General features: G+C 56.3%; 2 protein-coding genes across 2 annotated transcripts; one reads left to right on the top strand and one right to left on the bottom strand.

Annotated features, from left to right (window-relative positions):
• Window positions 1-100: 100 nt before the first annotated feature.
• GOLGA2 (golgin A2) lies at window positions 101-16,638 on the bottom strand (the record flags this gene model as incomplete). Its single annotated transcript, XM_037492459.2, has 27 exons — window positions 101-1,741; window positions 1,825-1,978; window positions 2,050-2,156; window positions 2,250-2,352; window positions 2,439-2,660; window positions 2,893-2,987; window positions 3,177-3,252; window positions 3,345-3,590; window positions 5,265-5,378; window positions 5,666-6,027; window positions 6,345-6,432; window positions 6,669-6,776; window positions 6,877-6,957; window positions 7,358-7,499; window positions 7,756-7,814; window positions 8,178-8,284; window positions 8,385-8,478; window positions 8,566-8,628; window positions 8,867-8,905; window positions 9,669-9,749; window positions 9,913-9,972; window positions 10,359-10,422; window positions 10,538-10,581; window positions 10,833-10,952; window positions 13,953-14,033; window positions 14,769-14,891; window positions 16,570-16,638. Coding segments are annotated over 27 exons (3,120 nt in total), but the record flags the coding sequence as incomplete, so codon positions are not given.
• Window positions 16,639-16,860: 222 nt separating this feature from the next.
• On the top strand, window positions 16,861-25,981 carry SWI5 (SWI5 homologous recombination repair protein). The gene is made up of 5 exons (XM_037491464.2): window positions 16,861-17,081; window positions 17,392-17,440; window positions 19,787-19,908; window positions 20,620-20,714; window positions 22,030-25,981. Exons 1-5 carry the CDS (start codon window positions 16,861-16,863, stop codon window positions 22,092-22,094), a joined length of 552 nt encoding a protein of 183 aa, XP_037347361.1. The 3' UTR covers window positions 22,095-25,981.
• Window positions 25,982-26,446: the final 465 nt, after the last annotated feature.

Here is a 26,446-nt window from a genome sequence, read left to right as displayed (position 1 = left end):
GACAGGCAGCGCGGTGCGCACCTCGCCACCCCGAAGCCTGCCCTCTGCTGGCAGGACCCACACCCAGCGCAGCGCCTGCAGCCCAGATCCCAGGGCCGGGCCACCGAGACACACCAGTCCAAGCCACGTGGTAAATTCAGTTTATTCAGAAATAAAGTGAAACACCCAGGAACCACACCCTGTCCTTGCCTCCTTCATCTGTCCTAGGCTATCAATAAATAAGTTTCCTCGATGTCAAATAATTAATAGAAACCTCCTCTCCCAGGGGCCACCTCAGCCTATGATACAGGGGCTGTCTCAGCCCCGATATACAAATGTTACAGTACAGTATGTACACCGCGGGGCGCCCATGCGCCTTCCGCCCGGCCTCCACCAGCCACTGCGGCCCTGCTTCTGAGCCAAGCCCAGTTTTCCACATGGTTGGGGGAGTATGTGTGTACCCCCAAATTGCCTGAATAAGCCATGCATCCCCTCTATGGGGACTTCTTGTAAAAGAAGCAGCGAAGGCCACCCCTCTGCAGATCCGGGATGGCCTCCAAAATAATTAGGCACAGAGGCCCACGGGACTTTTGTAAAGACAGCAAGTGGAAGCCACCCCTTTGTGGATTGGGGTGGCCTCATACCCACGGGCCTTTTATGAGTGGGGGTGGGGGAGGCCACGCCTTTTGCAGATTGGGGTGGCCTCATGTGCCTGCGGGACTTTTGTGAGGGGGACAGTAACCTCAAGCCCGCAAGACTTGTGTAGTGAGCAGAGGCCCCCCCTTTGCAGGTCAGGGTGCCTACAAAATAATCGGGCACAGATGCCCATGGGTAGGTAGTAGGAGAGGCCTCCCCTCTGCAGATAGGGATCACCTCCAAAATAATTGGGTGCAACAAAAAGTAAAAAGACGAAAAGAAAAATCAAAATAATTATCAGGTACAACAAAAAATTAAAAAAACAAAAACAAACAAAATCGGTGCAAAGGCCCGTGGGGAAATTTCAAAAGGGAGCAGGGGAGGCCACCCCTTTGTGGATTTGGGGTGGTCTCAAATAAGCCACTGCTATCTCTGTGGCTACAGTCTAGACAGGTGTCGGTGCCCACCTGCACCAGCTGGTATCTCTGTCTGGACTGAGCCCCCATGCAGGGCCTTCAAAGTGCTGTCCCGCTCCACATGGTCGGGGTGGGGTGGGGGGGCACATGGCCCCAAAATGCCTGAATAGAACCTAGGCCCTCTGCAAGAAGGCCTGGTAAGGATTAAATTGGTCATCAAGGAGCTCCCTAAATAACTAGCTGGATGTTTCTAGCTCCTTGTCTCTGGAAGTATGATTAGCCCAGAGATCAAGACACAGCCCTAACCTAAAAGGCTAGGGTCTGCACCTGTTTCCCCCTATTAGATAGGGGAGTTATTATACCCCTTTTTTAAGCCTAGGGATACAAGGACAACTAGGAAGGAGAGCCAAAGGACAGGGTGGGAAAGCCTGGGGACCAGGGATGTTGGTGAGGGCCAGGTGCGGGCAGAGCCCTCAGCCCCATGCCAGTAGCCTAGACCACCATTATCTTCACCTCCTCGTTGTCGTCAGCCCGGTAGAAGAAGGGAATGCAGGGGCTGTTTCCAATGGTGACGCGTTCCCGGGGGTTCTGTATTTCTTGAAGCAGCTGAACGATCTGCTGTGCAGTGGCGTTCTCGAGGGGAGTCTGGCCCAGCTGGGCCTCTCCCTGGGTCGGCTGCATGTCGTCGGCGAGGCTCACCTCACTCAGTTCTTTGGAGAGACAGAGACAGGGCGCTGAGTGCCGGGCGGAGTGTGCTCTTCCTGCCCAGGCGCCCGCGCGGGGCTTTCCTCACCTTGGCCGCTGGCGGCGCCAGGCTCCTTGGGAGCCGGGTGTGCACTAGTGCGCTCGGCAGCCGGGTTCTGGTCAGCTGCTTGGAACTTCGCCTGCCATTCATTGCGCTCCGCCACCAGCCGCAAAACCAGCTCTTGCAGCTCCAACAGCTTCACCTGGAAGGAGAGACGCTCAGAAGCCCGCCCCGCCCCTAGCCGCGCCACCGAGGAGCCGGAGCTCCCACTACCTTCATCTCTTCTTTGTCCTGGGCCAGCCGGCTTATGTACTCCTCCTTCTCCCGGTGCTTCTCCCTCATCACCGCTCTCTGGTTCTGGTAGAGCGCGATGTATTCTCCTAGGGAGAGGGCGCGCAGGCAGCTCAGTTGCGCGCAGGCAGCCCAGCCTCAGCGTAGCACCCCGGCCCCAGGGCACCGGCCTCCCCACTCACCGATAGTGTCAGTCTCTCCAGAGAGCTGGATGCATCGATGCTCCAGCTCCTCCACCCGCTCCTTTAAGTCTACTTTCTCCTGCATGAGCTCGGTAAAGCGGCCCTGCGGCCAGACAGCGGGCTCAGGGCTCGGCAGTGCCAGCCTGCCCAGCACCCCGCCCGCCCAGCCCTCCAGAGAACCACACTCACCTGCAGTTTCTCCATGGCTCCCTGAAGGGCCTGGTGGGTCTCTCCAGGCACACTTCCCCCTGCGGCCCCAGGGGCTGGGGCCTCTGTCTTCTCGGGCTCCTGGTCCAGTGGGGCCGCCTGCTGAGCCATGCGCCGGCAGAGTAGCTTTTGCTCCTTTAGCTGCCCACGCAGCCGCGCCCGCTCTTCCTCAGCACTGGCCAAGGCCGAGTTACAAAATGCCACCTGTGGGCCAGAGGTGCAGGGTGCCCCTGTGGGCCAGGCAGGGGCCTGGGAGGCACACCTCTCAGGGCCTCAATGGGCACACCTGAGATTCGAGGCTGGTGTTGGTGCTTGCCCACTGGTCCCCAGCAGAGATGCGGGGAAAGCAAAATCAAAGGGAGGGAAAACAAGAAGAAGGGTGTGTGGATGGGAGGGGGAAGGTGGGGGAGGGACGGGGCCCAGGGGCCGAGCTCACCATGGCCTCGCGGCTGTCTAGGTCATCCGGGATGCTTAGCTTTGGCAGGGGACCCTCGTCTTCCTCCTCATCCTCCTCACTGTTCAGTCCATTTACTGTTGGGGGGCAGCCAGAGGGGCTCAGAGAACCCTTGGGTTCTGAAGCAGCCCTGAAAGCCACCAAGCTCTGCCCCCTCCTCTCTGTACAACCCTGCGCCAGCAAGTCCCCAAAGGAGAAGGATCCAAGTTGTCCTAGGGGTGGCTTCCCTCTCTTGCAAACCCCTCCTCTGCTGAAGTCCCACTCACTTGCTCCAGTCTGAGCCATGAGGTTCAGTTGGGCCTGCAGCTGCTGGTTCTGCTTGCTGGCAGCCTCCAGGCGGCCCTAAGGGGTCAGGAAAGAGTGAGAAGGGATGCTGTTCCCAGGTCTTCCTGCTCGGGCGGCCACCTGGGGGTCCGGCACTCCAACTGCCCCACCTGTGTTTCCTGCAGCTCTTGATGGGCCAACTCGACCTCCATCTTGCCCTGTGCTTCTTCGCCCTGCATTCGGTTGACAAGCTGGGTGTTAAGCAGCACCTGCTTCTGCAGGACTTCCTTTTCGTTGGCCAGCTGCTGGTACGCGGCCACTTGCTGCTGGTAGGCAGCCATGTACTGCTGAAGGTGACTAAGGTACTGGTCCCGCTGCTGCTGTAGCTCCTGAGCTTCTTGATGTTTCTCCTCCACCTGCAGGGAAGATGCGGGGAGGTGAGGGCAGGTGGCGGTTGGCCTCCGAATTGTCACTGGAATCCAGCTGCCTCAGCTAGACACTACCTCAGGGGGACCAGTAGCGACCATCACTACTGGCCAGTGCTGCCCAGCACTCCTGGTGACAGGGGACTGGAACGTTGCTTGTACTTCTGGTGGACACTACCTGGGTGAGACAGACACCGCTTGTGGCTACAGTAAGCTGTTTTCCGTACCCCAAGGTGGTTGTTCCCAGAGGCTGAAGTCTCTTGCAATTGTGCACATGGTTGAGAACCATAGTGATGAGTCCCCTACTGGGCACTATCCTTCCATCAGCTCTAGCCTATAGGCCCCTATCGTATGGGTACTGTATTGCTACGGCCCTTGGTTTTGGCTTTGGGGCTTTTTGGTGGCTCTCTTGTCATCCTCATGCCCTGTGACTACCCATTTCAGTAGGTATGGCAGCCGGTGTCAGAAACACCAAGTGTTAAAAAAGCTCTTTGTGAGCTGTTGGACAACACCAACAACAAACAGCTCTTTCAGACATGAGGCCCGGAGCCTTTGGTGCTCCTTTCAGGTGATGTGAGACACAGGACTAGAGGCCCAGTCTCTGACAGAGGTCTTCATCCTCTCTTCCTCCCTCAGAGGTTGGCTACTGGATGCTTCTTTTCTTCTTTCAGCTTCTGGTCCTTTTTTTTTCAGAGGCCAGGAACAGAGTCTTCCCCTTCTTTCTTTGGAGGCTGGAACAGAGCCCCTCAGCTCCCTCTAACCCTGGCTTCTATGCTCTTCAGAGTGCCCCAACATCAAGTCTGATTGGACCATTTTTCCGTTTTTGTGCAGAAGAACTGGGGTATTGGCCAGAGATGTAGAATGAGCAGAACAGGCAGACGTACTGAAATACGCTGGTGAGGGGAGCAGCCGGCAAGGCAGGAGAGGTCTGCTGCACCATGTGGGTCAACTCCCGGCCAGGGATCAAACTCAGGCAGTGGTGGTGATGGTGCAGAGACTTAACCCCTAGGCCACCAGAGAGGCCCTGGACCATTTTTCATCCTGTGGCTGACTGGACCACTTAGCACCAATCAGCTCACAGCTTACACCTGATTGGTCCTTTCCATAATCCAGGAAGAACGCATAAAAGGGCAGTTAAGCGCTCTGAGGAGCAACTGCCACAACTGACTTGTGGTGGAGCAGCAGAGTGAGAGACCACCACTGCTGCTGGCTCGCACCATTGAGGCACCTCCCAGATCTGCGCCCACAGATGAGGGGGACAGGCACGGACCCCTCTTCCTGAGGCAGGCACTGTGGGACTTTGCCACCTGCCCAGGCCCCTTCCTTAAACCTCATCAGAACTGCTTTCTAGTGCTCTCTGAAGTGAAGGATGCTGAGGCTTAGCACTGTTCAGTGAAGAGCGACCCCGGAGCCAAGTCTGGAATCCAGGATGTCTCCACGTCTCCTCATCTCTCCACTAGTGGCTCATGCCTCCAGCAGGGAGGTGACCTACAGTCCCGGGTAACCCACCTCTCCATGTCAGAACCTAGGGCACAGGTGGTCACAGACCTGGCAGGACTATAGGGTCACCTGTGCCCCCACCCCGAGTTGGAGCTCCCTGTGTCCTGGCCTAAGGACCTCCCTCCCAGAGGCCTCCGAGCCCTTCCCAGCTGGCGCAGGGCTTACTGTCTCCTTCAGCTCTGCCAACTTCTCCTGCAGCTGGCCGAGTTTCTTGGCCAGCTCACTCTTGATGTGCTGCTCCGTTTGGAGTGAGCTGGTCAGCTCCATGTTCTCATTGGACTGGACAGACAGAGAAAACAATGAGACGCCACCCAGTGCAGTTGGAGACTCAGAACTCGGTGTCCCCTCCCACAGCTCTGGGACCCCCGCTCTGCACGGAACTCTCTGGCTCAAGGGTGCTTTAGGTGCCATTTCAGTAGCTGCCCAGCAGCAGCTGGCCAACCAGGACCAGCCCATTTTATAGGTGGGAAAACAAAGGCCCAGCGGGGCTGGGCATCTGGCCCTGCATCCCAGGACATGGCAAGGGAAGGGAGGAGGGCGGCCTGGTCAGGCTTAAGGCTGCATACCAAACGGATGAATCCGTCCTGCAGCTCGGCCAGCTGCGCCTTGAGCTCACGGTTCTGGGACACGGCCCGGCTGATCGTGGTCCGGTCACTCTCAATCTCGGCCAAGACCTGTTTCCGGGCCTCGGCCTGCTCGTCCCAGCTCTCCGCAGCTCTCTCAAGCTCCCGCAGGCGAAGCTCTTGCTCCCGCAGGCGGAATTCCTGCTCCTGGTTCAGGCGGCTCAGGTCTTCGTTGTCACGGACTTGAACCAGAAGCTTCTCCTCCAGGCTCTCCAGCTCCTTTCGGAGCGCCTGGGCTTCTGCCTGCTGTTGCTGCTGCTCCACATCGGAAGGCCCCACTGGTGTTTCCGGGGCTGGGAGCACAGCTGAGAAAGGAGGGAGCACACCTTAAGGGCCTGTCATCTCTAGACGAGCTCCTCTCCTTGGTCAACGGCTCCTACCCCAAGTCCTCACCCCAGATCTTGGCTTCCTTGCTAAGAATTCTTTTCGCCCACAGGATGCACAATTTTCAGATCACTTTCAGGGTTAAGACAACTCTTGACAGTGGGCCCCCACCCCTTTTGCAAATGGGGACACAGCCTCAGACCACCACACTTGCTAAGTCCTGGCACAGACCTCTTGCACTCTGCCACCTTCTAAGTCACCCGCTCCAGCCCCCCCAGTCATTCCGGCACCAGCTCACCGAGCTGACTCTTCAGCTCCGCCACGGTGTTCTCCAGGTCCCGGACCTGGGTGGTGCTGTGCTCCTTCTCCTCCTCTAGCTTTCTCATCTGCCCAGAATATGGGGGTGGGGAGCGGGGGAAGCTCATAAAGGAGGTAGAGGGGGAATGGCCAGACCACCATCTCCCCCTCAGCCTCCATCTACAAAAACCACACACACACACCCCACCCCACCCCCGTCCTTCTCCCTCGTTGGCTACACCACAGCCTATGACCTGGCTTCCATTTTACAGATGACCCGAACAAGTGAACTTCCTAAGGTGGGGGCCCGAAGGTCACAACTCACCCCCTCCAAGACCTGTTGCAACTTCTGTTGCCAGGTGTTACCCTCCTCCCTCAGCCTTTCGGCAAACAGGTCTCTCTCCACCCGCAGCCGCTGGAGCGATTCCTTGAGCTGCAAGAGCAGACACAGGCGTCAGGGAGCTGTCACTGGCCCCACTGCTCCCGGTCACCAGGGCTCCTCCTACAGCCCGCCTCCTCCTGCAAAGCCTCACCTGTTCCACATGGATGTTCTGGTGAGCCTGCGGGGCCGGGGGTGACTGCTGGCCGTCAGGGACTTCGGATGGACCAGAGAACTGGATGGTGAAAAGTGAGGAGGTGAAGGCATCCCTGGAGGCTGGGGCAAAGTCTCAGCGCCATCACCGCTACTGTCTGAGTTTGATCCCCTGCCAGGGAGCTACCCACATGGCGCGGCAGACCTCTCCTGTCTCCCGCTGCTCCCCTCAGCAGTGGATTTCAATAAATCCACCTTTTCTACTGTCCACTCTGTCTCTGGTGAATCCTCTCACCCTGCCTACACCCCAGTTATATACAAAAGTAAAATTTATTAAAAAGTGAGGCAGTGACGTGTGGAGCCCAGTATCTTCTGTGCAATGTCCCCCGGAAAGGGTTTGAGCTAGATCACAATCACCCCTAGAGACCCAGCCCCACCTGGATGGGGCACAGATTCCCTGGGGTTCTGGTCCAGCCCCTCACCTGCTTCAACAGCAGCTCAGACATCTCCAGCTTCTTCTCCAGGTCCTCCAGTCTCGCCTGCGTGGTGTCCTTCTCCTTCAACAAGAGCCGGAGCCGCTCCTCCAGCTCGGAGTTGCACTGCTGCAGGTCCTCATTGGTTTTGCTAGGGCCACCCAAAGAAGAGAGGCATGACCGGAGCCAGAAAGGGTCCCCCCGGAGATCTACCCCGTCCTCGCCACAGACCCACAGAGCAGTGGCAGGACCCAGGGCCCCAGGGTCCAGCATCACCAGGGGCTGGCCAGAGAGAGGTCGCGAGCTGTCCGACCTCCTCACCCCGTGCACTTGCATCCCTTCCACTGCCCAGCACATGGCTTGGCCCAAAGCCTGCCCCCCAGCACCCCACCCACCCCAAGGCCTACTTGTTCTTGTATAACTCCAGTTTGAGGGCGTCTCTCTCTTTGATTAGTTCCTTGTTGTACTGCAAATACAAGAGGCAAAGGCGAGGTCAGGATTTGTGGGCAGGGATGCAGCCTGCAGTCTAGTCACTAGACAGGGACCAGCGCAGAGCAGCCCTCCTCGCCCGGAGTCACACTTCACAATTTTTCAAAGCACTTCCAAGCCCCTTTCTCATCCGTCTTCACTAAGAACTCGGGAGGGAAGGACGAGGCCCTCAGTGGCCACCCCTCTCAGGCCGCACTGACCACAGCCTTCAAGCAGCAGGCTGTGCTACCTTCTGGGCGGCGAGGCTCCATCCCACATCAGGGACCTTGAGGCTCACCCCCACCCTGTGGGGCGGGGGTGTGGGCACCCCACCAGGGATTGGGCAGGCAGCAGGGCTCACCCGGTCAGTCTGTTTGTGATGGGTGGAAACAGCAGAGAGAGTGCGCTCCAGCTCGCCAACACGCAGACGCGTAGACTGGAGGCGACCGGCCAGTTCCTCCGATTCGCCTGCGGTGAGACAGGTCAGAGTGGAGCCCTAAGGAGCCCCCCCATCCCCATGGGCCTGCTGCGTGCCAGGTGCAAGGATGCAGGGCACCTGGAGCCCCACCTGCTTTCTGCCTGGCTGCCTGCTGAGTGTGGGCCAGCGCAGTCTGCAGCTCTGTCTTCTCAGACACCAGAATCCCGATGGTCTGGATGTGAATCTTTGGGAAACAAAGCAAATGAGTCTGGATGAAGCGGAAAAGAGGCATTTCCTAGGGGACATGAGGGAACCCCGGGCTGCCACTCACCTGTAACTGTTCCCGGAGAGTGCCTTGCTCCCTCACAAGCTTCTGCTCGTGGTCTTTCTTCTCCTACAAAAAGAATCAGGGTCTCTACAGGGGGCAGAGGCAAAGCACAGGCCCCGCAGGCCACCGGTGGCCCAGGCGGGCCCACCAGCGAGACCAGATCATGGGGGTTGGGGGGGGAAGGGGGCAGGAGAGGAGCAAGGGGGCCCTTCATCTCGCCAGGCTGGAAGCAGGCAAGCCCAGACTCCCCACATCTGAGCCTCCCCCAGACCCACCCATCAGGTAATGAACAAAGAAATGTTACTTTTTCCAGTTGATCCAAAGTTTCCTGGTTCTGTTGTTTCTGTGGGGAAAAGTCAAAGGAAGGTAACTGAAGTGTCCCCCTTTTCTATCTTCTCAGAACAATGAGGAGAGATGAACAGAGGCCAGCACTGAGCTTTAAGTTCTTATACATGAGCTGCCGGACCCTCCTCACGCTCCCAAGGAGACAGGCAGACATTCTGCTCACAGCTACAGAAGTGAGAGTCTGAACCTGGCTTCCCTGGAGGACAATACCCTAAGCCCCAGGCAGAGTCTGAGAAGGGAAGATGACCCTTCCGCCAGCCGGTGACTTGGCAGGGTCTGTTCATTCACCCGACAGATATTCGCGCAGCACGAGCTGCAGGCTGGGTGCTGTCCGCGGTGAGAGAGGGAGGAAGGAAAAGGACCTTTGATTTTTTCAGCTACCAGAGACCTTGACACCTTCTAGGTCTACCTCCTGGAGAAACTAAAGCCCAGAGCGTAGAGGTGTCTCGTCCAAGGTCAAGGACGGAGGAAGTGAGGGGTTGAGTCAGGGCCGGAACACACCAGCCAAACCAGTGCTTTCCCCAAGGAGGGGGGACACAAGCAGGGGTGTCGGGGGAGCAGAGAAGAGGCAAAGAGGGCAGCCAGTAGAGAGTCATGCTGTGAGCTCTGTGCTCCGGGGCCCCTCCAGCTGAGCCCTAGATCCTCAAACAGCCCATTCTCCCCTGGCACCAGGACCCCCAGTCCCTCTCTTCAGAGCCCCAAGAGGAAATCGGGAGTCCTGGATTGCAGCTTGGAATCAGGGGACCCCAGTGGGCTCTTACCAGTTCTTCTATCTTGCTAGTGAGCTGCTTATTTGTTAGATTGCTGGAGTCCAGGGCTAGTGCTAGTTCTTGATACCGGCTCTGAGGTGCATGCAAAGAGGAGGAGGAGTTGGAGGAGCGGGGGACAGGTAGAGAGAGCAGTCAGTAGGGTTGGGAGGGATATCTGGGCTGTCTCACCTGGCAGCGGGGCACCCAGCCCCCACTATGGGAGAAGGTGGGGGGACTGGCCTGCAGGGTCACTTACCTCCAGATCCTTTATGTTAACAATAGACGCCTGGTCTTCCCCGTTGACATAGGAGGGAGGCTAGGAGAGAGGCGGAGCCCCATGGAGCGCTCTCTGTCCCCCTCAAGGCCTAAGCCCCCGGGATTCCCCATCGACTGGCAAAATTTCCTTTTTCTGCCTCACTTCTGCTCATAATCCCTTTGTGCCAACTTCTCCTGGTTCTGAGCTTCCCCCTTGCCCTTCCCCCCCCCCCATGCTTTGGCAGCAGGATGGAACCGCAGACTCGTGGGCCGACCTTTCATCTGACCGCTTCAAGGGAGACTCGGTGGAGCAGTGGCCAGCTAGACATCACCTGGCAGAGAGGGCCGGCCCCAGGATCCTGCCCCACTCTTGGGAACCTCTCCCTTAGTTTCTTACTATCAAACCTCCCCCCCACCACCACTTCTGGGCCCCCATTCCCAGGATACCTCTGATGTAAGTCCATTCAGCTGATGGGAGAGCTGTCTTAGGCCTTCGGTGGAAGAGAAAGCCCTGGAGACAGACATAGGAGTCAGGGCCACAAGAAGCTCAGAGGTGTGGGGGTCAAGGGCAGGGGCCGGCCCCAACGCCCTCTACTAGGGACCGCTGCCCCACAGGAGACACTCACATGTTCTCATCCAAGGAACTAGAAATATTTTCAGCGTCACAGCTCTGTTTGGGAAGAAATGCAGGAGGCAGTCATTCAGTTTCTCATAAATCAACCAGGCTGAGGTGGGCCAAGCTCATCCTGACCATCTTCCAGCTCCCTAACCTCTTGGCCCCCTCACCCCATCCTCAGGAAGAAAACTTGGCTCTAGTAAGCAGGTGACACAGAGGAAGCGGGAGAGAACCGTGGAGGCAACACTCCTTCCGGAAGGACAGGCAAGCCAGTGGGGTGCAGGCAGGGGTTAAGGGGCACAGACCTGAGTGGACGCCGTGCTGTTAACATCAGGGGGGGCGGCATCGGGAGAAGGGACACCAGGTGCCATGGTGGTGGTGTTATCAGCCGGTGTCTCTGCAGGAGTGGCGCGATCGTAGGGCGCCTGTCACAGAACAGAGCAGGGCGGGGGTTAGGGAAGCCACGCGGGAAAGAGGCTACCTCACTGCCATGGGTGCAGGGGTGTGGGCAGGGAGCACGGGGATGCTGCAGCCAGAGGACAGTCACATGCTGGGAACCACTGTATAGTGTGGCCGAGAGAGCCCGGGCCTCGGGTCACGACGCAGCCTTCCAGACAACAGCCTGAGCCCCGGGCGGGCACTACACGGGTCGTCGCAGCAGCAGGAGAAAGGTGTGCCACGTCTGGGAGAAGCAAGGCACTGTTCTGGAAAGCCCGCCGGGCCCTCACCCTGGGCCCATGCAGGGCAGAGGGGCAGTTTGAAAGGCAGACGTGGCAAGGCCGCCTGGTACCTCTCTCCCCTCTTGCTCCCCCCTCCCTCCTGTCCTCCTCCCCCAGTCAGAAAGCCCTGGGGATGGACTCAGGAGTCAGGGGTGCAGGAAGCTCAGCAGGGGTGGGGGTCAAGGGCAGTGGCTGGAAACTGGTGTTGTGCCATGCCAACCTCCAAACAGACCCTAAGAGGTCAGAGCAAGGCAGCTGGTGGGCAGGGGCTATGGCGAGGCGGGCACACCTAGTCGGGGTTTGGCAGGCTCTGGTGCCTCCTGCATCCCGGGTTCCCCTTGATCTTTACAGTTAAGACACGAGAGCTCAGGAAGGGAAAAAGGCCCATTTCCTTAGAACTTAAATATTCAAGACTGGTCTGTGAGTGACCAAATAAATCCTGGAACTAAGTTTGGAGTTCAAAAAGACACTCCCCTCAATTGTCCCATTACGTTAGAATTATTTTATTTCTGGTGGGGCGGCCATCCCTTTTCTGGGGAAGAAGCTGCCCCCTGGACTCCATTCCCTGTTGCTGGATTTGGTAAAAGAGAAACATGGCTGCTTCCTGCACCCCGACCTCCGAGCTCAAGGATACCACCCACCCAAGATGCCACCAGAGATCAGATGTTGACCCGCTGACCCCTGGCTTCCTGGAGACCCAGAGCTTTACAGAAGCGGCCTCCCTTTCCCGAGCTGGACCCACTTGCTCAGCCAGAGGCCCACCAGCTTCTCCAGGCTCAGGACCCACACTGAATCCAAGGCCCTAGCCCTTGAGAATTAGTATTCAGCAGGCCAGACAGAGAGGCAGATGCATGGCAGGGGCACTAGGATGGGGCTGCAGCTCCCTCGGGGGAAAGGGCTTCCTATTCTCTGGATCCCTTAGATGGCCCCTGAAAACCCCAATCACTACCCTCCTTAGAGCCAGGGTTGCAGAGCCTGGGGGGAGTCCAGCTGTTTGTATGTTTACTGCCCACTTTTGGCCTGGAACCTGGTGTTGCCATGCCAACCTCCACAACAATCCCTAAAGGTCAGAGCAAGGCGCTGTGGTGAGGTGGGCACGTTTAGCCGGGGCCTGGCACACTCCGGTGCCCACTGATCCTTAGTTAGACACAAGAAAGCTCAGGAGGGGAAAATGTACTTTTTCTTTGGACTTAATTATACACAGCTGGTTTGTGAGCAACCAAGTTTATAATTTTAAGCCTTGTAGATAAGTCTGGAGTTCAAAAAGATAACACTGTCCACTCCCCCTCAAAGGTCCCATTCCGTTAGAAACTGTTTTATTTCTCCAGAATGCCCCATCTCTGGAGATGCCATCAGCTCCACCCAGAACACCAGTCACAGGCCTGTGTCACTGGAACAGAAAACTTGAGCGGGAAACCCTTATGTTATGGAGAGGATTTAAAAACAAGAAGGGAATATGGGGGTCTGGGTCTTCGTCTCCAGGGGAACAGAGGAGTCAGCGGTGAACATTAGAGGAAGGGAAGCCTGTGCTCCCCTCAGGTGCCTCTCAGTGTCTGCTCTGAGCCCACTAGTGAGTCACAGGACTAGACAGACCTGATCGACTGGGTGTGAGCAATCCTGATGACAAGACTAACACCAGCCACCTGGGCCCGGCCCAGCCCTCCCGCCACGCTGTCCTGGACGGGATCTGTCCCTGTCAGTCTTCCTCCTCTCGCTGGGCAGCTGTCTGCCTCCCTCCCGCCCCAGCGGGCTCCAATATACTTTGGCCCCAGGAAGTTAAGGAGGAAGCAGCAATGTCACATCAGGACGAGGTCATCTCCCAGCCCAGGGCACCCCAGGCACCTTACTTACCTTCTTGCCAAGCACTCTCTAGGCTCAGAACCCTGATCATCTCCTGCACCAACCCTCTGCCTGGGACTCCCACTTGACCCGCTCTCCACATGGATGAACACTGCCCACATCTACACATCAGCCTCAGAGGCCACCTCCTCCAGCCTCCAGACCCTCTAGAGCAACTGCTCCCTCAGTCACCACATCCCACCTTGCAGCCTAGTGAAGTGTCTGCTGCCAAGGGCCCATGGAAGATGGGTAAGTGCCCAGTTGATTTTTAAAAGGCAACGGGGGCAGAATGTCCCAGAATGTCACTCATCTCTGGTTAACCTCACTTACTTTGCAGTTCTGCTATAAAACTAACCTTAGTCCTTGCAGCTTAACAAAAGCCCCCTTTGTCTTATGCCTGCATTTCCCACTCCTAAGCGAAAATGAATTCATCACTTTGAAAAATCAACAAACTGCTATGTGGACTGTTGGTCTTTGGGGGACATGCCCAGAGGGCAAGCCCTGTGTGTGTGTGTGTGTGTGTGTGTGTGTGTTGCGGGGGGCAGTTATTTACGCTCTCCCAGTAGGACAGGCCCCCAAGCATTCACACTGGAGGCTTGGAAGGCCCAAATCTCACACACCTGCTCTGGAAGTTATTCTGGAATTACCTTTTAACCGTCACGGTGTATTGTATCTTCTCCAAGATGATGAAGATGCGCGGGAAGGAAAACAACAATCAACCAAGCAGGTGAAATAGCAGACATGGACACACCAAGGGTTGATGGCAACATAAAATCAGCCAGAGGCCAAGGACCCCACACCAGACAAGCCTCGGGCATGCACGCTGGGAGAGAGCAAGCCAGAGAGGGGGTCTCGGCACTGCCTCACCTTCCTCTTGTCCAATGGGGGGAGCGCTACCCCATTGGAGCGGTTAAGGTCGGACACCAGCACCTTCAGAATGTCCTGAATCTACAGGAGGTGAAAAGGGAAAAACAAGGGCAAGGGGAGAAAGAGAAAAGTGGCTTAGAGAAGACAAGAAGGTCAGAGAAGGAAAGAGAGAGCAGCTCTGGACAATGGATGCTGGAGACAAGGAGGACGGATCCATACCACGGCCTGCGCCATCTTTCCAAATGGCCACTCACTGCCTCGCCTGAGGCAGAAAGCCACGTAAACCAAGAGATGGATCAAAGCTACTAAATCAGTCTGGAAGACACTGATCTGACCCAACAATATCCTCTTCCAGGTGAGGAAACTGAGACCCGGGAAGGACGTGATTTCCCCTGTGATCACCCAGCAAGCAGGTGGCAAAGACAGACTCCCAACTCAGAGGTCGCCTAACCCCAAGCACCCAGGGCTCATCTGTGCCGGCTTCCCCTGGAGGCTGGGGATGAGGGAAATTACCAGAGCAAGAAGTCAAACAGCAACGCCCTTTACTGACGGCTTACTGCGCACCAGGCCCCGCACTCAGGGATGAATACACAATAATCTCATGGATGCTGCCTAAATTGAAGTAGAACTGTAGTACCCTGACTCACAGCTGTAGAAAGAGCTTAAACAATGTTGCCCCAAATCAGATCCCCAGCAGAGCTACAGAGGCTGCACTCAGACCCAGGGTTCTTACCCACTTCTTTCATGCTCTTAACCTCTCACTCAATTGCCCCTGGAGCACCCCTCTCCCAGGAAGCCTGGCCAAGCAAGACTTACATCTTTAGACGACTCACAACCACCAGAAGTGGTTGTCTCTGGGCTACTGCCATGTTTGTTCTTCTTTTTCTTCTTAACTCCTGCAGGAGAGCCCAAGCTGTTTTTCTGTTGGTAGTCTCTCAACTGCAGAGAGGAAAAAGAGGGTTTAGGCTCACGAGAACTACAAGCCCCTGTACTCACACCCCACTTTACAAGTTAGATTTGCCATTTGACTTCATGCCACCAACAACTCTACCAGGTGCTGAGTCCCTCCCACCACCCCAATGACAGAAGAAATGGACTGATAACATGGTTTAAAGAAAAAATGGGTAAGAGTTTACACTCAGTCTTCAGACTCGAAATTCTGGGATGCCATGAATCAGTAGCTGCCAGGGGGCAAAACCAGAGAGGGGTGGAAAGGCAAGCATGTGAGTAATCAGACGTCAGGGCCCTTTCTTATACATGTTAACTGTTAACAGCGCTGCTCAAGCCCCTACACCAATGGATGCTGATGTCAGGAGGCAGTGAGGGTACAGGCTGGGGGCCAGCCAAGCACATTTCAGAACAATCTATTACGATCTTACATATCTATGCATATGTACATTAACACAGAAGCCTCTTTTTCTCAAGAGACCCAAGGAGAATTGATGCTTCCCTCGCCTATTTATCCTGTGGTGTGCAGAGCAACCCATGTTGAGACGCCTAGGGGAAGATTCCCAACTGTGAAGTTCAGTTTGCTGGGATCTGATCCACAGAGGATAAACAGATCACTCCAAGGAGCACTGACTGGGGGGCCCTCTGGCCCAGAGTCATAAGGAATTAGAATGTGAGATGGAGAAGTCAGACAAAAATTGGAAAGTCTCCGTGGAGAAGCAGATACCCGGCAGAAAACCAAACTAAAAAATTCTTCCCAGCGTCACCCAGAGCGGCTGTCAACGCTTCAAGAGTACTAGGGAAGTGCAGGCTTCGTAGCCATCCGTGTTCAAAGGTGGGGTACAGGACACAGCAAGCGAGCCCGAGCCCTCTCCCAGGGTCGGGTCCCATGGCCCCGAGTCCCCTTCAAGTTGGGGGTTAGCCCTGGGGGGCTGGGTCAACAGCTCAAGCACCCCGCTCGCGACCTAACGATGTTCCGAGGGGACTGTGACGTAACTGCATTCCACGCCTCCCCACCGACGCCCGAGCCGCCGCTCCGCGCTGGGGGAGGGGCGCGCAGGGACCGAGGTCCCCGGAGGCCGGGAGCCCAAGGGGTCCGATTCCGGGCGGCCAAAGTAGGGGGTCAGGCCTCCCCGGCGGCGCAGCGGGGTGAGCGCCGCGCGGTGAAGCTGTCCGCAGCCTCTGCGGCGCGGGTTCCAGTCCCGGCCGGCCGGGGAGCTACCCACATGGCGCGGCAGACCTCTCCCGCCTCGCCCGCGGCTCCCCTCAGCAGCGTCTTCGGTCCGTCGACCCGTCCCGCGCCCCGCCGTCTCCGGTGGCTCCTCTCACCCTCCCGCGCCGCTGACCTGTACCCCAGCTCTTGTACAAATAAATCAATCTTTCAAAAATTATTAAAAAGCAAAACAAAACAAAAGTAGAGGGCCGATCCTCCAGCGGGGAGCCCTCGGGGAGCCCCGGGGGTCACCAGTCCAAAGTCACCCGGGAGCGACGGGCGAGGGCGGGGGCTGCCGGGGGGCGGGACTGGCGGCGAAGACTCGGGGAGGAGGGGCGCCGAGGGGCGCCGAGGGGCTCCCCCAGTGCGCCTCAGGGGCAACACAGACTCTGGCCACCCCCCGGCCGACCGACGGCCTCGGGCCGGGCCAGGGAGCCGCGACCCGGCACTTTTTACCTTTTTTTTAGCCGCAGCTAATTTGCTCTGTCGGGTTTCTTCCGACATCGCGGGAAGGGGAGGGGGGTGGGGGGGGCCACATCAGAACTCCCACAACTCTCTGCGACGCGATCCTACTCGTCACCGACTCACAACCCGACTGAGCCAGAAGAGGCGGAGCAGGGGAGGGTCTAGGCTGCGCTGCGGTGGGCGTGGCCCATCTCCGCCGATCCCATTGGTCGACGAAAAAAGATAAAAGGGAAAGGGGCGTGTTTAGAGGACCGCGGGCCAAGAGCAACGGGTGGAGTCACAATGAAAGCTGCGCGCGCAGCCGCCTGTCCCCGCCCACCTCAGGGGGTGGGGCCTGAACGCGCAGGGTGCGCGCGCAACTCACGGTGCGCCCGTTCACGGCTTTCATCACCGGGTTCCGGGTACCTGGCGGACCTGAGAGGCCGCTGCCCCTCCCCCACCCTGGACCCTCCCGCGCTGCAGACGCCCCCAAGATGGGGCCCCCGAACCCCAGGACTCAGGAGGTGGGCGAGGAGCGAAAGCGGAGGGAAAGCCGAGCGCATCCCTTCACAGTCCTTGTCCCGACCCCTCACGGCTGTCTCGCATTTTCTCGACCGGAGATCACCCCCTCCAGTCCACACGCTCCCGTCGCGCCCCGCTTCCCCAGGGTCCCCCCGACCCGGGAGTGCACCTGCCCCCTCGCCGGCCAGTCCTGCCCCGCTCGCCCCTGCACTCCTCTGCCCCTCCTCCCGCCACACCCCCGCCCGCGGGACCCCTTCCCGCCCAGGGCGAGCTCCGGGTGCGCTCAGCCTGTTCACCCCGCTTCCCCTGCAGGACTCACCCGGGACCGGCCAGAAGTTGCCGCGGGGCCTTCCGCTCCCCTGTGAGTACCCCGTCTCCCCTCCCCGCGCTGTGTGCCGCTCGCGCCGCCCGTCGCCGCCGCTCACACCCCCAGGCCTCTCCAGGGTCTCGCCAGCCTCCCCCACTCTGCCCAGAAGCCCCCGGTCATTTCTCCATCCCTCCCTTTCTTTCCCTCCTGCCCTGTGAGCTTCAAAAAAGCGGTGCCCTGTGTTTTCCCGGGGTCCTCCAGGCCCCTCCAAGTGGGCTCACTCTCTCCTTCTTCCCATGGACGCCGCAGCGGCTGGTTTTATTCTTTTTCACATCTCTTTCCCTTTCTTAACCCTCTTCACCCACGGGGAAACCGCTCTCCTGCCCCCAAACCTTTGTATTTCCTCCTGCCTTCAGGTATTTGCATACACTTGGCCCCTGTCTGGAATATTTTTCTTTCAGTTTTTTGACAAGCAGATGTCTAGCCATCCTTTAGAGTTGAGTTTCCTCAGAGAAGCCTCACCCCCACTTCTGGCTCAGCCCGTTTGCCTGTTAGACCCTCTTTAGCACACTATACTTCAACTGGAAAACCCTTTTCAGATTTGTAATGAGTTCACTGAGTTGTCATTCACCCATGTACTTGACAAATTGCTATGAGACCTACTATGTGCCACATACTGTTGTAGACACGGTGCCATCAACAGTAAACTAAACAGTCTGTCCTGGTGGGGTTTATGTAATAGTAACACTAAGGAGTGACGTCAGAGCCAGTGAGTGGTGCTCACCCCCAACTTCACCTCCACCCCCTCCTGCCTTTGGGGCTGATGGGGAATCAGGAATGAGCTGATGCCTCAGCAGTTAAACCGCTAGTGAGGAGGTATGTCTAAGAAGTTGCCCGCTTGCCACTATGTGGCTTCAGTTTAGACCGGGGGCTTTGCTCAGCAGACACTGGGGTAGGATAGACTATGTAATTTCTCTCTTGGTTCTCCCTTTTCTCACTCCCTATGTAAATAAATCCTGTTATTGTTTCTCTTCCTGGGTCTGCTTTTGAGTGCCCTAAGTGTGAGGGTGAGGTCCCACCAACTTGGTCCCTGGGTTTATCCTGATTCATTTATACTCTAGTGGGGTATGGCCAACAACGAAAATAATTATAATGAAATATATATTATCAGGTAGTGATCGATGACATCAGACATCAGGAAAAAGGAATAGCGAGGCAGGACCATTGTGACAGGGTGGTCAGGGAGACCTTTCTAATGAAGTGTGATCTGTGGGCGTAGCTTAAATGGACCTATCTAGAGGAAGAGCATGATGGATGGGGGGTGTTTTTTGATGTTTTTTTTTAAAGATTTATTTATGCATGCCAGAACTGGGGTACAGGCCAGAGGTGCAGAGGGTGAGAGGATTCACCAGAGATAGAGTGGGGAGCAGAACAGGAGGAATCTACTGAAATACACTGCTGAGGGGAGCAGTGGGGAGACCAGAGAGGTCTGCTGCGCCATGTGGGTAGCTCCCTGACTGGCCGGGGATTGAACGCCTGCTGAAGAGGCTGTGGATAGCTTCACAGTGCTGTGCTCAACCCCTTGCGCCACCAGAGAGACCCTGATAGGTGTTGTGTATTTGAGACTACACTATAGATTTCATAAAATCAGGCCCACTTGACATCTGATCCTCTGCTGAACCCATGGAGCCTTTGCCAGTGCCCAGCAGGTAGTGCTTACTCCCTGAGACTAGGAACCACATCTCCCTTGGTCCCTCCTCCCATCTAGTGAAGCCACTGCTGACCAGCACACACTTCCTGAAGATCAGCAGCATCCCAGGCCCAGATCTTTGCAACTATTACAGGCAAAAAGGGCAAAGATGTCCTGTAACTCTAGGAAGGGTTATGCTACCCTGTGACCTTATGAAGCAGCCACTTGAGAGGAGAATCCAAGGAGCAGACCCAAAGCAGATTCTCTGAGGTTAAATCAGGGCCAGGATGGGCCCTTGAGTTAGAATTGGGTTTGCCTGAGAATGAGAAAACCCCTAATCATTGTGGCCTGAGTCGTCATCAGGATCCCAAGCCTGTATCGTGTTTTATGATTCTTCCCTCACCAGCCAAGATACTGTTCAGCTCCAGCATTGCTTCCGCATACCAGCCTCAGGAAGGGGGAGAGCCCAAGAAAGGCATGTCTGCTCCCTGGAAGAGCAATTTGTAGGCATGGCGCACGCCATTTCTAATTACATCCCTTTTGCCAGAACTTAGTTATAGGGCCACATCTAATTACAAAGGAAGCTGGTAAGTGTAATCTTATTCTGGGGGTGGGAGAGTCGACTGCCAAGTAGAAACAGGGATGGCTTCTTGTGGGTTCTACATGGTAGATATTTGTCAGTCTGGCTAATGAATTTTTGTGCCACACAGCGGCCGTCTCCCCGGTCTGGCCAGGCTGATGGGGCCAGTGAGGGTTCTCTGCCCCTTGACATTCAGAAACTGAAGGAAAAGAGAGACACACTGGACAAGGAAATCTCCCAATTAATATCTGAGTAAGTCTTGTTGGCTCTCTTGGCATGCTCTGGATAGCTTTTACCAAAAACCAATGTTAATATAAAAGGAACAAAGGTAACTTTTAACTAGTACCTGAACCCCGTCACACTAGCTTTACAGTAAAACTGTGCCCTTGGACTTGGGCAGCCTCTCTGGGGTTGGGTGTGGTCAAGCTGGGACGCCTAGGAACTAGGAACCGGAAGGCAGTCAGGAATAGAGGTGATCGCTCTCCCAGCCTTTCTCTGGGGCCCACGTTCCCTGCCTCTGCTTCTCGCTGGACACTGACTCCGTCCCCTGTCTGCGGGTGGAGTTCTCAGTGCCCAGGAGAAGCTGGTTCTCCCACAACACCTGGGCTTTCCCACACCCCTCACTCCAGCCACATGGCACCCACTGCGCAGCCTTTGCATATTTCACAATTGAGGAATCCATTGTCATGCCCGTCTGTGAGTCACTCACCTGTGGCCAGGATCACACAGGACCAGACTAGGGATCTGCCTTCAGAGTGGAGGGAGCATTGATCATGAGTGATGGTCTGGGCAGATCCCCTGCCCTACTATAAAGCCCCTTGGGGGACAGGGTCTATGTTGCCATCACTATGTCCCCCAGTGCCAGGCACCTGGTGGCCCTGAACAAACGTGTGAAGTCGCTGGCTCCTGACTGAAGCCGGTGCTTCGTCAATGATTCTTTCTCTCCGCCCCTCCCCCTGCTAGAGGCTACAGTGTGGATGAATTAGATGACCACATCTCCCAGCTCCACGAGTATAATGACATCAAGGATGTTGGCCAGATGCTGCTGGGCAAACTCGGTAAGAGGCAGGACTCCGGAGCAGCACCCAGGGCTCCATGGGGGCCCCCACCCCACCCCAGGGTGCTTAGCACTGCTTCTGGGCCTTCTGCCTTGCCAATCCTTCCTCCCTGGTTGGCTGGCCCTCCTGTACCGCTCTCGCCTGAGTCCTGGGTTTTTCCTGGTCTCGGGCTAGCTTTGGAGCTGCAGGCACACTTGACCATGGGCTCAGCCCCCCATCCAGACTGGGGATTGGGTCCCCAGTCTTCTGGGGCTCTCAGTCAGATTGAGACACCATCCTTTCCACGAGTAGCCAACTTGCTATGAAGGCAGAAAGTGCAAAGGGACCAGATATGGCTTAGAGGGATATTTAGTGTCTCCGTCACCTGGCTCCGATTAGGGACCCCATGGACGTTCAGAGCCAGGCTGCTGCATGGGAGCCCCCACAGCCTGAGAGTCAGCATCCTGAGTGCAGCATCTCGTTACAGAAATGCCCATCAGCATGCAGGATTTCCCGACAGGGAGGGCCTCCCTGTGTTTTGATAGGAAATGGGCCCCTCAGGAGGTGTGCAGGAAGCCAAGGAAGGGAAGGATAGGTGGGTGAAGAGGGAAGGGGTCAGGGCCCAAGAAGGAAGGTATGTAAGGGGACGGCCCCAGAGCAGTCAGGCCAAGAGCGCTTGTTTGCTCAGACCCAGCTTGAGGCCTGTCCCTTAGGCCGGAGGGCCCGGCCTCCTCCATTTGCTCAGTGACCCTGGAGTGCGCGCCTGCTCCATGCTGCTCTTCAGGATGCGGGGGCATGCTGCTTCACTAAACCGGCGGGTCTCTGTTCTGCTGCGACGTGCTTTGGTGTTGCGTATGCATGGGGGTGCCGGGGGAGGCGTCAATAACTGACTGACCTCAGACAAGTGAATTATAAAATGTGAGGTGCTGTAGAGGAACCTGGGCAGGACGGTGACCCCGGAGCTATGAACAGGGCAATGGGCGGGACTGAGAGGAGGTGGCCGGGAAAGGCTCCGAGGAGAACTCTGGCCAGTCCGGACAGCCAGGGAGCCGTGGAAATGGAAACTTACGGACTGAGCAATGATTTCAGCCGCTCCGGGTAGAGAAAGGATCCTTGAGGAGCCGTGTGGGATTCTTCTGCCCAGTGGGGTGGGGTTCAGTGAGTCTCGTTTAGGGTGACCAGGCAGGGCCCACAGTGGAGGGGCCTGGAAGGAGTGGTGCTCTTGGCCAACTAGGGAAGCAGGAAGGAGAGGAAGATAAGAGTCCTGGGTGCTGCGGATTTGGGCCACTCGTCCTCCCATGGCCCCCACTGGACCTTCATCCTTCCTTCCCTCCAGCCGTGATCCGAGGTGTCACCACCAAAGAGTTGTATCCAGAATTTGACCTGGACGTAAATGACTGAGCAGAGGTTAGCGCCCTTTGTCCATAACCCACCAGGACCAGCGGATGTGGACATGAGGAGCAGAGAGCGCCCCACCGAGCAGCTGCAGGGTTTCCACTGTTCTAGTGGCCCCCGCTGAGTCAGGAGGGAGCCAGGGAGGAGGGATGCTCTGGCTCTGCAGTTCCCGAGCTGTCCCAGTGCTGCCCTCACACGTGTGTGTGTGTGTGTGTGTGTGTGTGTGTGTCCTGTCTGTAAATAAACACGAGCCATCTCCATGTGCATCCGCGTGCTGATTCCTGCTCCTCCCGCAGCCCCGTTTTATGCTAATTCCAGTAAAGAATTTTAGCTAGCCCCATTTTATAGACAAGGAAACAGGTTCAGAGGGGCAAAGTGACTTGCCCGAGGTCACACAGCCAGTAAGTGGCAGAGCAGGGATTGGTGCCAGGTCTATCTCCAAAGCGGGTTTGCTGTTAATCCTGCCTTTCTGGGTTGGGAGACGAGCAGGTAACAGCTGAGAGTGAAGTGGCAACTTGGGAAGCCTTCCTTGTAAATCAGTGCCAAATGAAGTCTCCCCTCCCTGCTTGTAACTCTCTACCAAGCAAGGGGACGCTCTTGTCATTTCTTCTTTGGTGACGTCATGAGCAACCATTGTTGCTGGAGTGTGGCCATGGAGAAAGGCTGGGATGCACAGTGGAAGGCCTTCTGACCAGTCCATTCTGATTGACCCTGGCCTGCTGGCCATTCTCATGAGATTGGGGATGTGATAGCAGCACTTGGGGACAGGTTGTCTTAAGTCTGATTTCTAGAACTGGCCATGCAAGTCCAGCCCTATACACTTAGGAGCTGTGTAGCCACAGCATCTGTGCCTTGACCTCTTGTCAGTGAAAATTCTAGCAATACTGTGTTCATCGGGGAAATAGCATAGCTACCTGGACAAACAGCCCCCAGATCTCTGTGTAGAGGAACATAATAAAGGTTTCTTTGTTGCCAACTGTGGTGAGGGTCTGGTAGCCGGCTAGCCTTCCATTTCAGAGCTTCCTCCCCATACCCCAAGCAGGAAAGTGAGAGATGGAGAGGATCCATGATACCCCTATCCCATGGGCAGATGTCCTTGTGCTCGAAGACTATTATTCACAACAGGTGGCCCCCAGAGGGAGACTGGGAAGTGAGGGCACACCTGGGTGCTTGAGGGTACTTCCAGGATTTGGTGAGGACCCAGCACCAAGCAGTGCTGAGTCCGGCTCCTGTTCAGTGCTGGACAGCAACCCCTCATCAGGCACCAGCAGGGACCGGGGTTCCAGGCTGTGGACACTTGGGGGACAGGACACCTTCCAAGACTCTGAGACTCAGGATAGTACTGAGCCTCATACATTTCACACTTTTCCTCTGCTTACATACCTTGATGTTAAATGTATCAGGCATGATAAGAGGTTAACAACAGCCACAGTAAGCCAGAACAGTTAGAGCATACTATTATAACTCCACTCTATACTGTAACTATACAGCAACAAAAGTTACATGAATGTGGTGTTGCTTTCTCGATATCTTATTGTTCATAATATTTTCAGACTGTGGTTAATCACAGGCAACATGAAACCACAGAAAGCCAAACCACAGGTTGGAGAGGATGCCCTTCCCCGCGCCCCACACACTCCTGCATGCATCCTCAGTTGGGAGTTTTTCTTGACATTTCTTAGACTTTTCACATCACAATGGCAGCCGCTTTTCACAATCTCCATTTTGTGCCTCCGTTTGGTACATGAGGAAACCGAGGCCCAGTGAGTGGAAGCAACTTATCAAAGACATAGTGGCAGATTTGGGACAAAAGCTGATTGGCTCCTGATCCCAGGCTTCTGACCCAGAACCCCACACCAGAGGCCTTGCATGTCACTCCTTCCAGCCTGGGTGTCCTCTAAAGACAAGACTGTCAGATTTCCCCGCACCTCTCAAACTCCATAGGTACCTAATGGAAGGCGGCGCTGATCCTGTTTGCGTCGGTCTTGCGTAGGTCTTGGGTAGGTCTTAGGAACCCCAGTGAAGAACGATCCAGGACTCTTGGCATCTGAGCATCTCACAATTCTTAAGCCCTTAATCGTCACCTCGCCTGACCCACTCACCACTTCAGGCCACATCACTTGATAGTGGAAGAGCAGAAGGAGAGGGGAGCAGCCAGGCTGGGAGCCCCAGGAGTAGTGACCCTACTACTTCTCAGGAGGTTTCTCCCTCCCCCATTCTCTCCACAAAGAGCTGCCTTCTCTTGCTTCTGTCCATATAAAAGTCTCTCAGTGGCAGGAGCTGGGGCGCAGGGTCTCTGGGTCTCTTCCTGCCAGCAGGAAGTCAGGGAGCTAAGAAATGATGGTTACACGGTTTGCGGCTGTCGTGGATTATAGGAGCACATTTGAGTGGCACTAGCCAGTGAGGGGGACATTGAAGAAACGTCCCAGGGAGAAGGGACACCGATGAGGGTGCAGCAGGAGCCCACCGGTCAAGAATGGGAGAGGGCAGCTGGCCAGGTCCAGGACCAGTGTTCAGGGCCTCAGTCTGGAGAATGTCAGGGACGGTGCTATCCAGCAGCTTCTCTAGATTCTTGGTGTGAAAGAAGTCTCTCTCCCAAACACAGTCTTAACCCAATTCTGCATTTTGGACAGTTTTTTTTTGGGATGGGGCAGTTAGGTGCAGTTTTTGTTTTCCACAGCTCACCTGTATTACTATTACGACTTAAAAAAAAATCTAACAAAGACATTAAAAGCAGACACACAGAAAAAACCAAGAAATGTTCCAAAGTAATGATGTTTATTAGATGGTAGGCTTATGCGTGATTTTTCCCTTTCCCCCACTTTTCTCTTCTGCTGTGGGCTGTGAGGCAGGGCAGACAGAATCCATCCCCCACCACACACCTACCTCACTTAGTTCTCGGTCCAGCTACTTCTTAATCTGGTTCATCCTTTTTCATTTTCTTTCTTCCTCTCACATTCATTTTATTTACTTACTTATTTGTTTTTGCATATAAGAACCGGGATGTAGGCCAGAGGTGCAGGGGGTAAGAGGATTCACCAAAGATAGAGTGGGGAGCAGAACAGAAGGATTTTACTGAAATACACTGCCGAGGGGAGCAGCAGGTGAGACAGGAGGGGTTTGCTGTGCCATGTGGGTAGCTCCCTGGCCGGGGATCGAACTTAGGCCACTGTGGTCAGCCAGGCCGATATGGTGGAAGTGCTGAATCTCAACCCCTAGGCCATCAAGAAGTTCCCTGAGTTGCCTGTCTTCGGGTAGGCAAAAAATGGCACCGGTAGACTCCGGGCCCTCAGATTGAGAATGAATACAGTTGGGTGCCCCAAATACATTTGCAGCTGGGGCTCATCTTAAGACACCACGGAGGAGGCCTAGAAACAAGCCCCAGTCCCTTTCCCCTGGGTCAGCTCTGGGTGTCATGCGGGCAGAAGCCTCGAGGGGGCAGTGTCGGCACAGAGATGCGGCTCGGGCCAGGGAAGCCTCCGCGGGGAGGGCCTGGTTGGAAAGGTGGGGCCTATCTAGGCACCGGTCCACTGGCCGGCTCCTCGGCGCGCCCCTTGTGGAGGAGGGGGTTCTCTCCAGCAGCACGCTTTCCAGGGATCTGAAGTGACTCGGGGGAGTTAGGAGCCCCCGGACTGTGAGAGGGGGCCACAAGTGTGTTCTCTGATGTTGGGAAGGACCATGCCGGCGCTAGCATTGTTTGAACGCATCCGGTGTAAACCTCGCTCAAAATCTCATCTGGCATTTAGACCTTTAGGGGAGTTCACAGCGCTCACACAATGCAGCCTGCGATCTCATCCCTGGGGACCGAGAGGGGGCCTTCTGGGCAGCCTGACCTCACAGAGCAGTGTCACCAAACAGCACCCCACTTAAGCTTTGCTCAAATGGAGGGTGGGGGAGGAGGGGAATGAGAGGGAGGCTAGCCCAGGGACCCAGGGCCCTCTGTGGTGGGGGAGGGGCTGGGAATCCCCAGCCCTCTGGCTCCCAGGCATTATGATGAAAGCGCCAGGCAATGGCAGGAGGACCAGAGGATGGGAGGGGAATGAGGTGAAAGGGGACAAGCACACACCCAAAGCAGTCACCAGGCTGAGGTTCCCTAGAAAAGGGGGTGGCAGTAAATCACTCACACAGAGAGCACTGGGTCAGCAGGAGGTGAGCCCTTCATGCAGGCATCTGGGATGGGGGGGCCTCCAGGCCAGTCTGGGGGGTGCAGCTCTGAGGGGTGGGGCCACTTGCCCAAGGTCTCAGGTCCCAGGAGTGACTGAGGTGTCCCCCCAGAGTCCTGCTGGCATGGGCCATCCTGCCTCCCCAGCCAGGCTGACTCTTCAACTCAGAACTTGAACCTAGAATTCGCTAGGCCT

The sequence above is a fragment of the Talpa occidentalis genome, unplaced genomic scaffold, assembly GCF_014898055.3.
Source record: "Talpa occidentalis isolate TD23 unplaced genomic scaffold, MPIMG_talOcc4v2.1 talOcc4.7, whole genome shotgun sequence".
In the NCBI taxonomy this organism is placed as follows: Eukaryota; Metazoa; Chordata; class Mammalia; order Eulipotyphla; family Talpidae; genus Talpa; species Talpa occidentalis.
This window is presented reverse-complemented; position numbering and strand designations above follow the sequence as displayed.

What these genes read in the sequence shown, in the direction of transcription:
- SWI5 (XM_037491464.2), top strand. Translation starts at nt 16,861, where the DNA reads ATGAAAGCTGCGCGCGCAGCCGCCTGTCCCCGCCCACCTCAGGGGGTG. An exon ending in CGAACCCCAGGACTCAGGAG is followed by an intron (nt 17,082 to 17,391) that starts GTGGGCGAGGAG and finishes CTTCCCCTGCAG; the next exon opens with GACTCACCCGGGACCGGCCA. An exon ending in GATGCTGCTGGGCAAACTCG is followed by an intron (nt 20,715 to 22,029) that starts GTAAGAGGCAGG and finishes CCTTCCCTCCAG; the next exon opens with CCGTGATCCGAGGTGTCACC.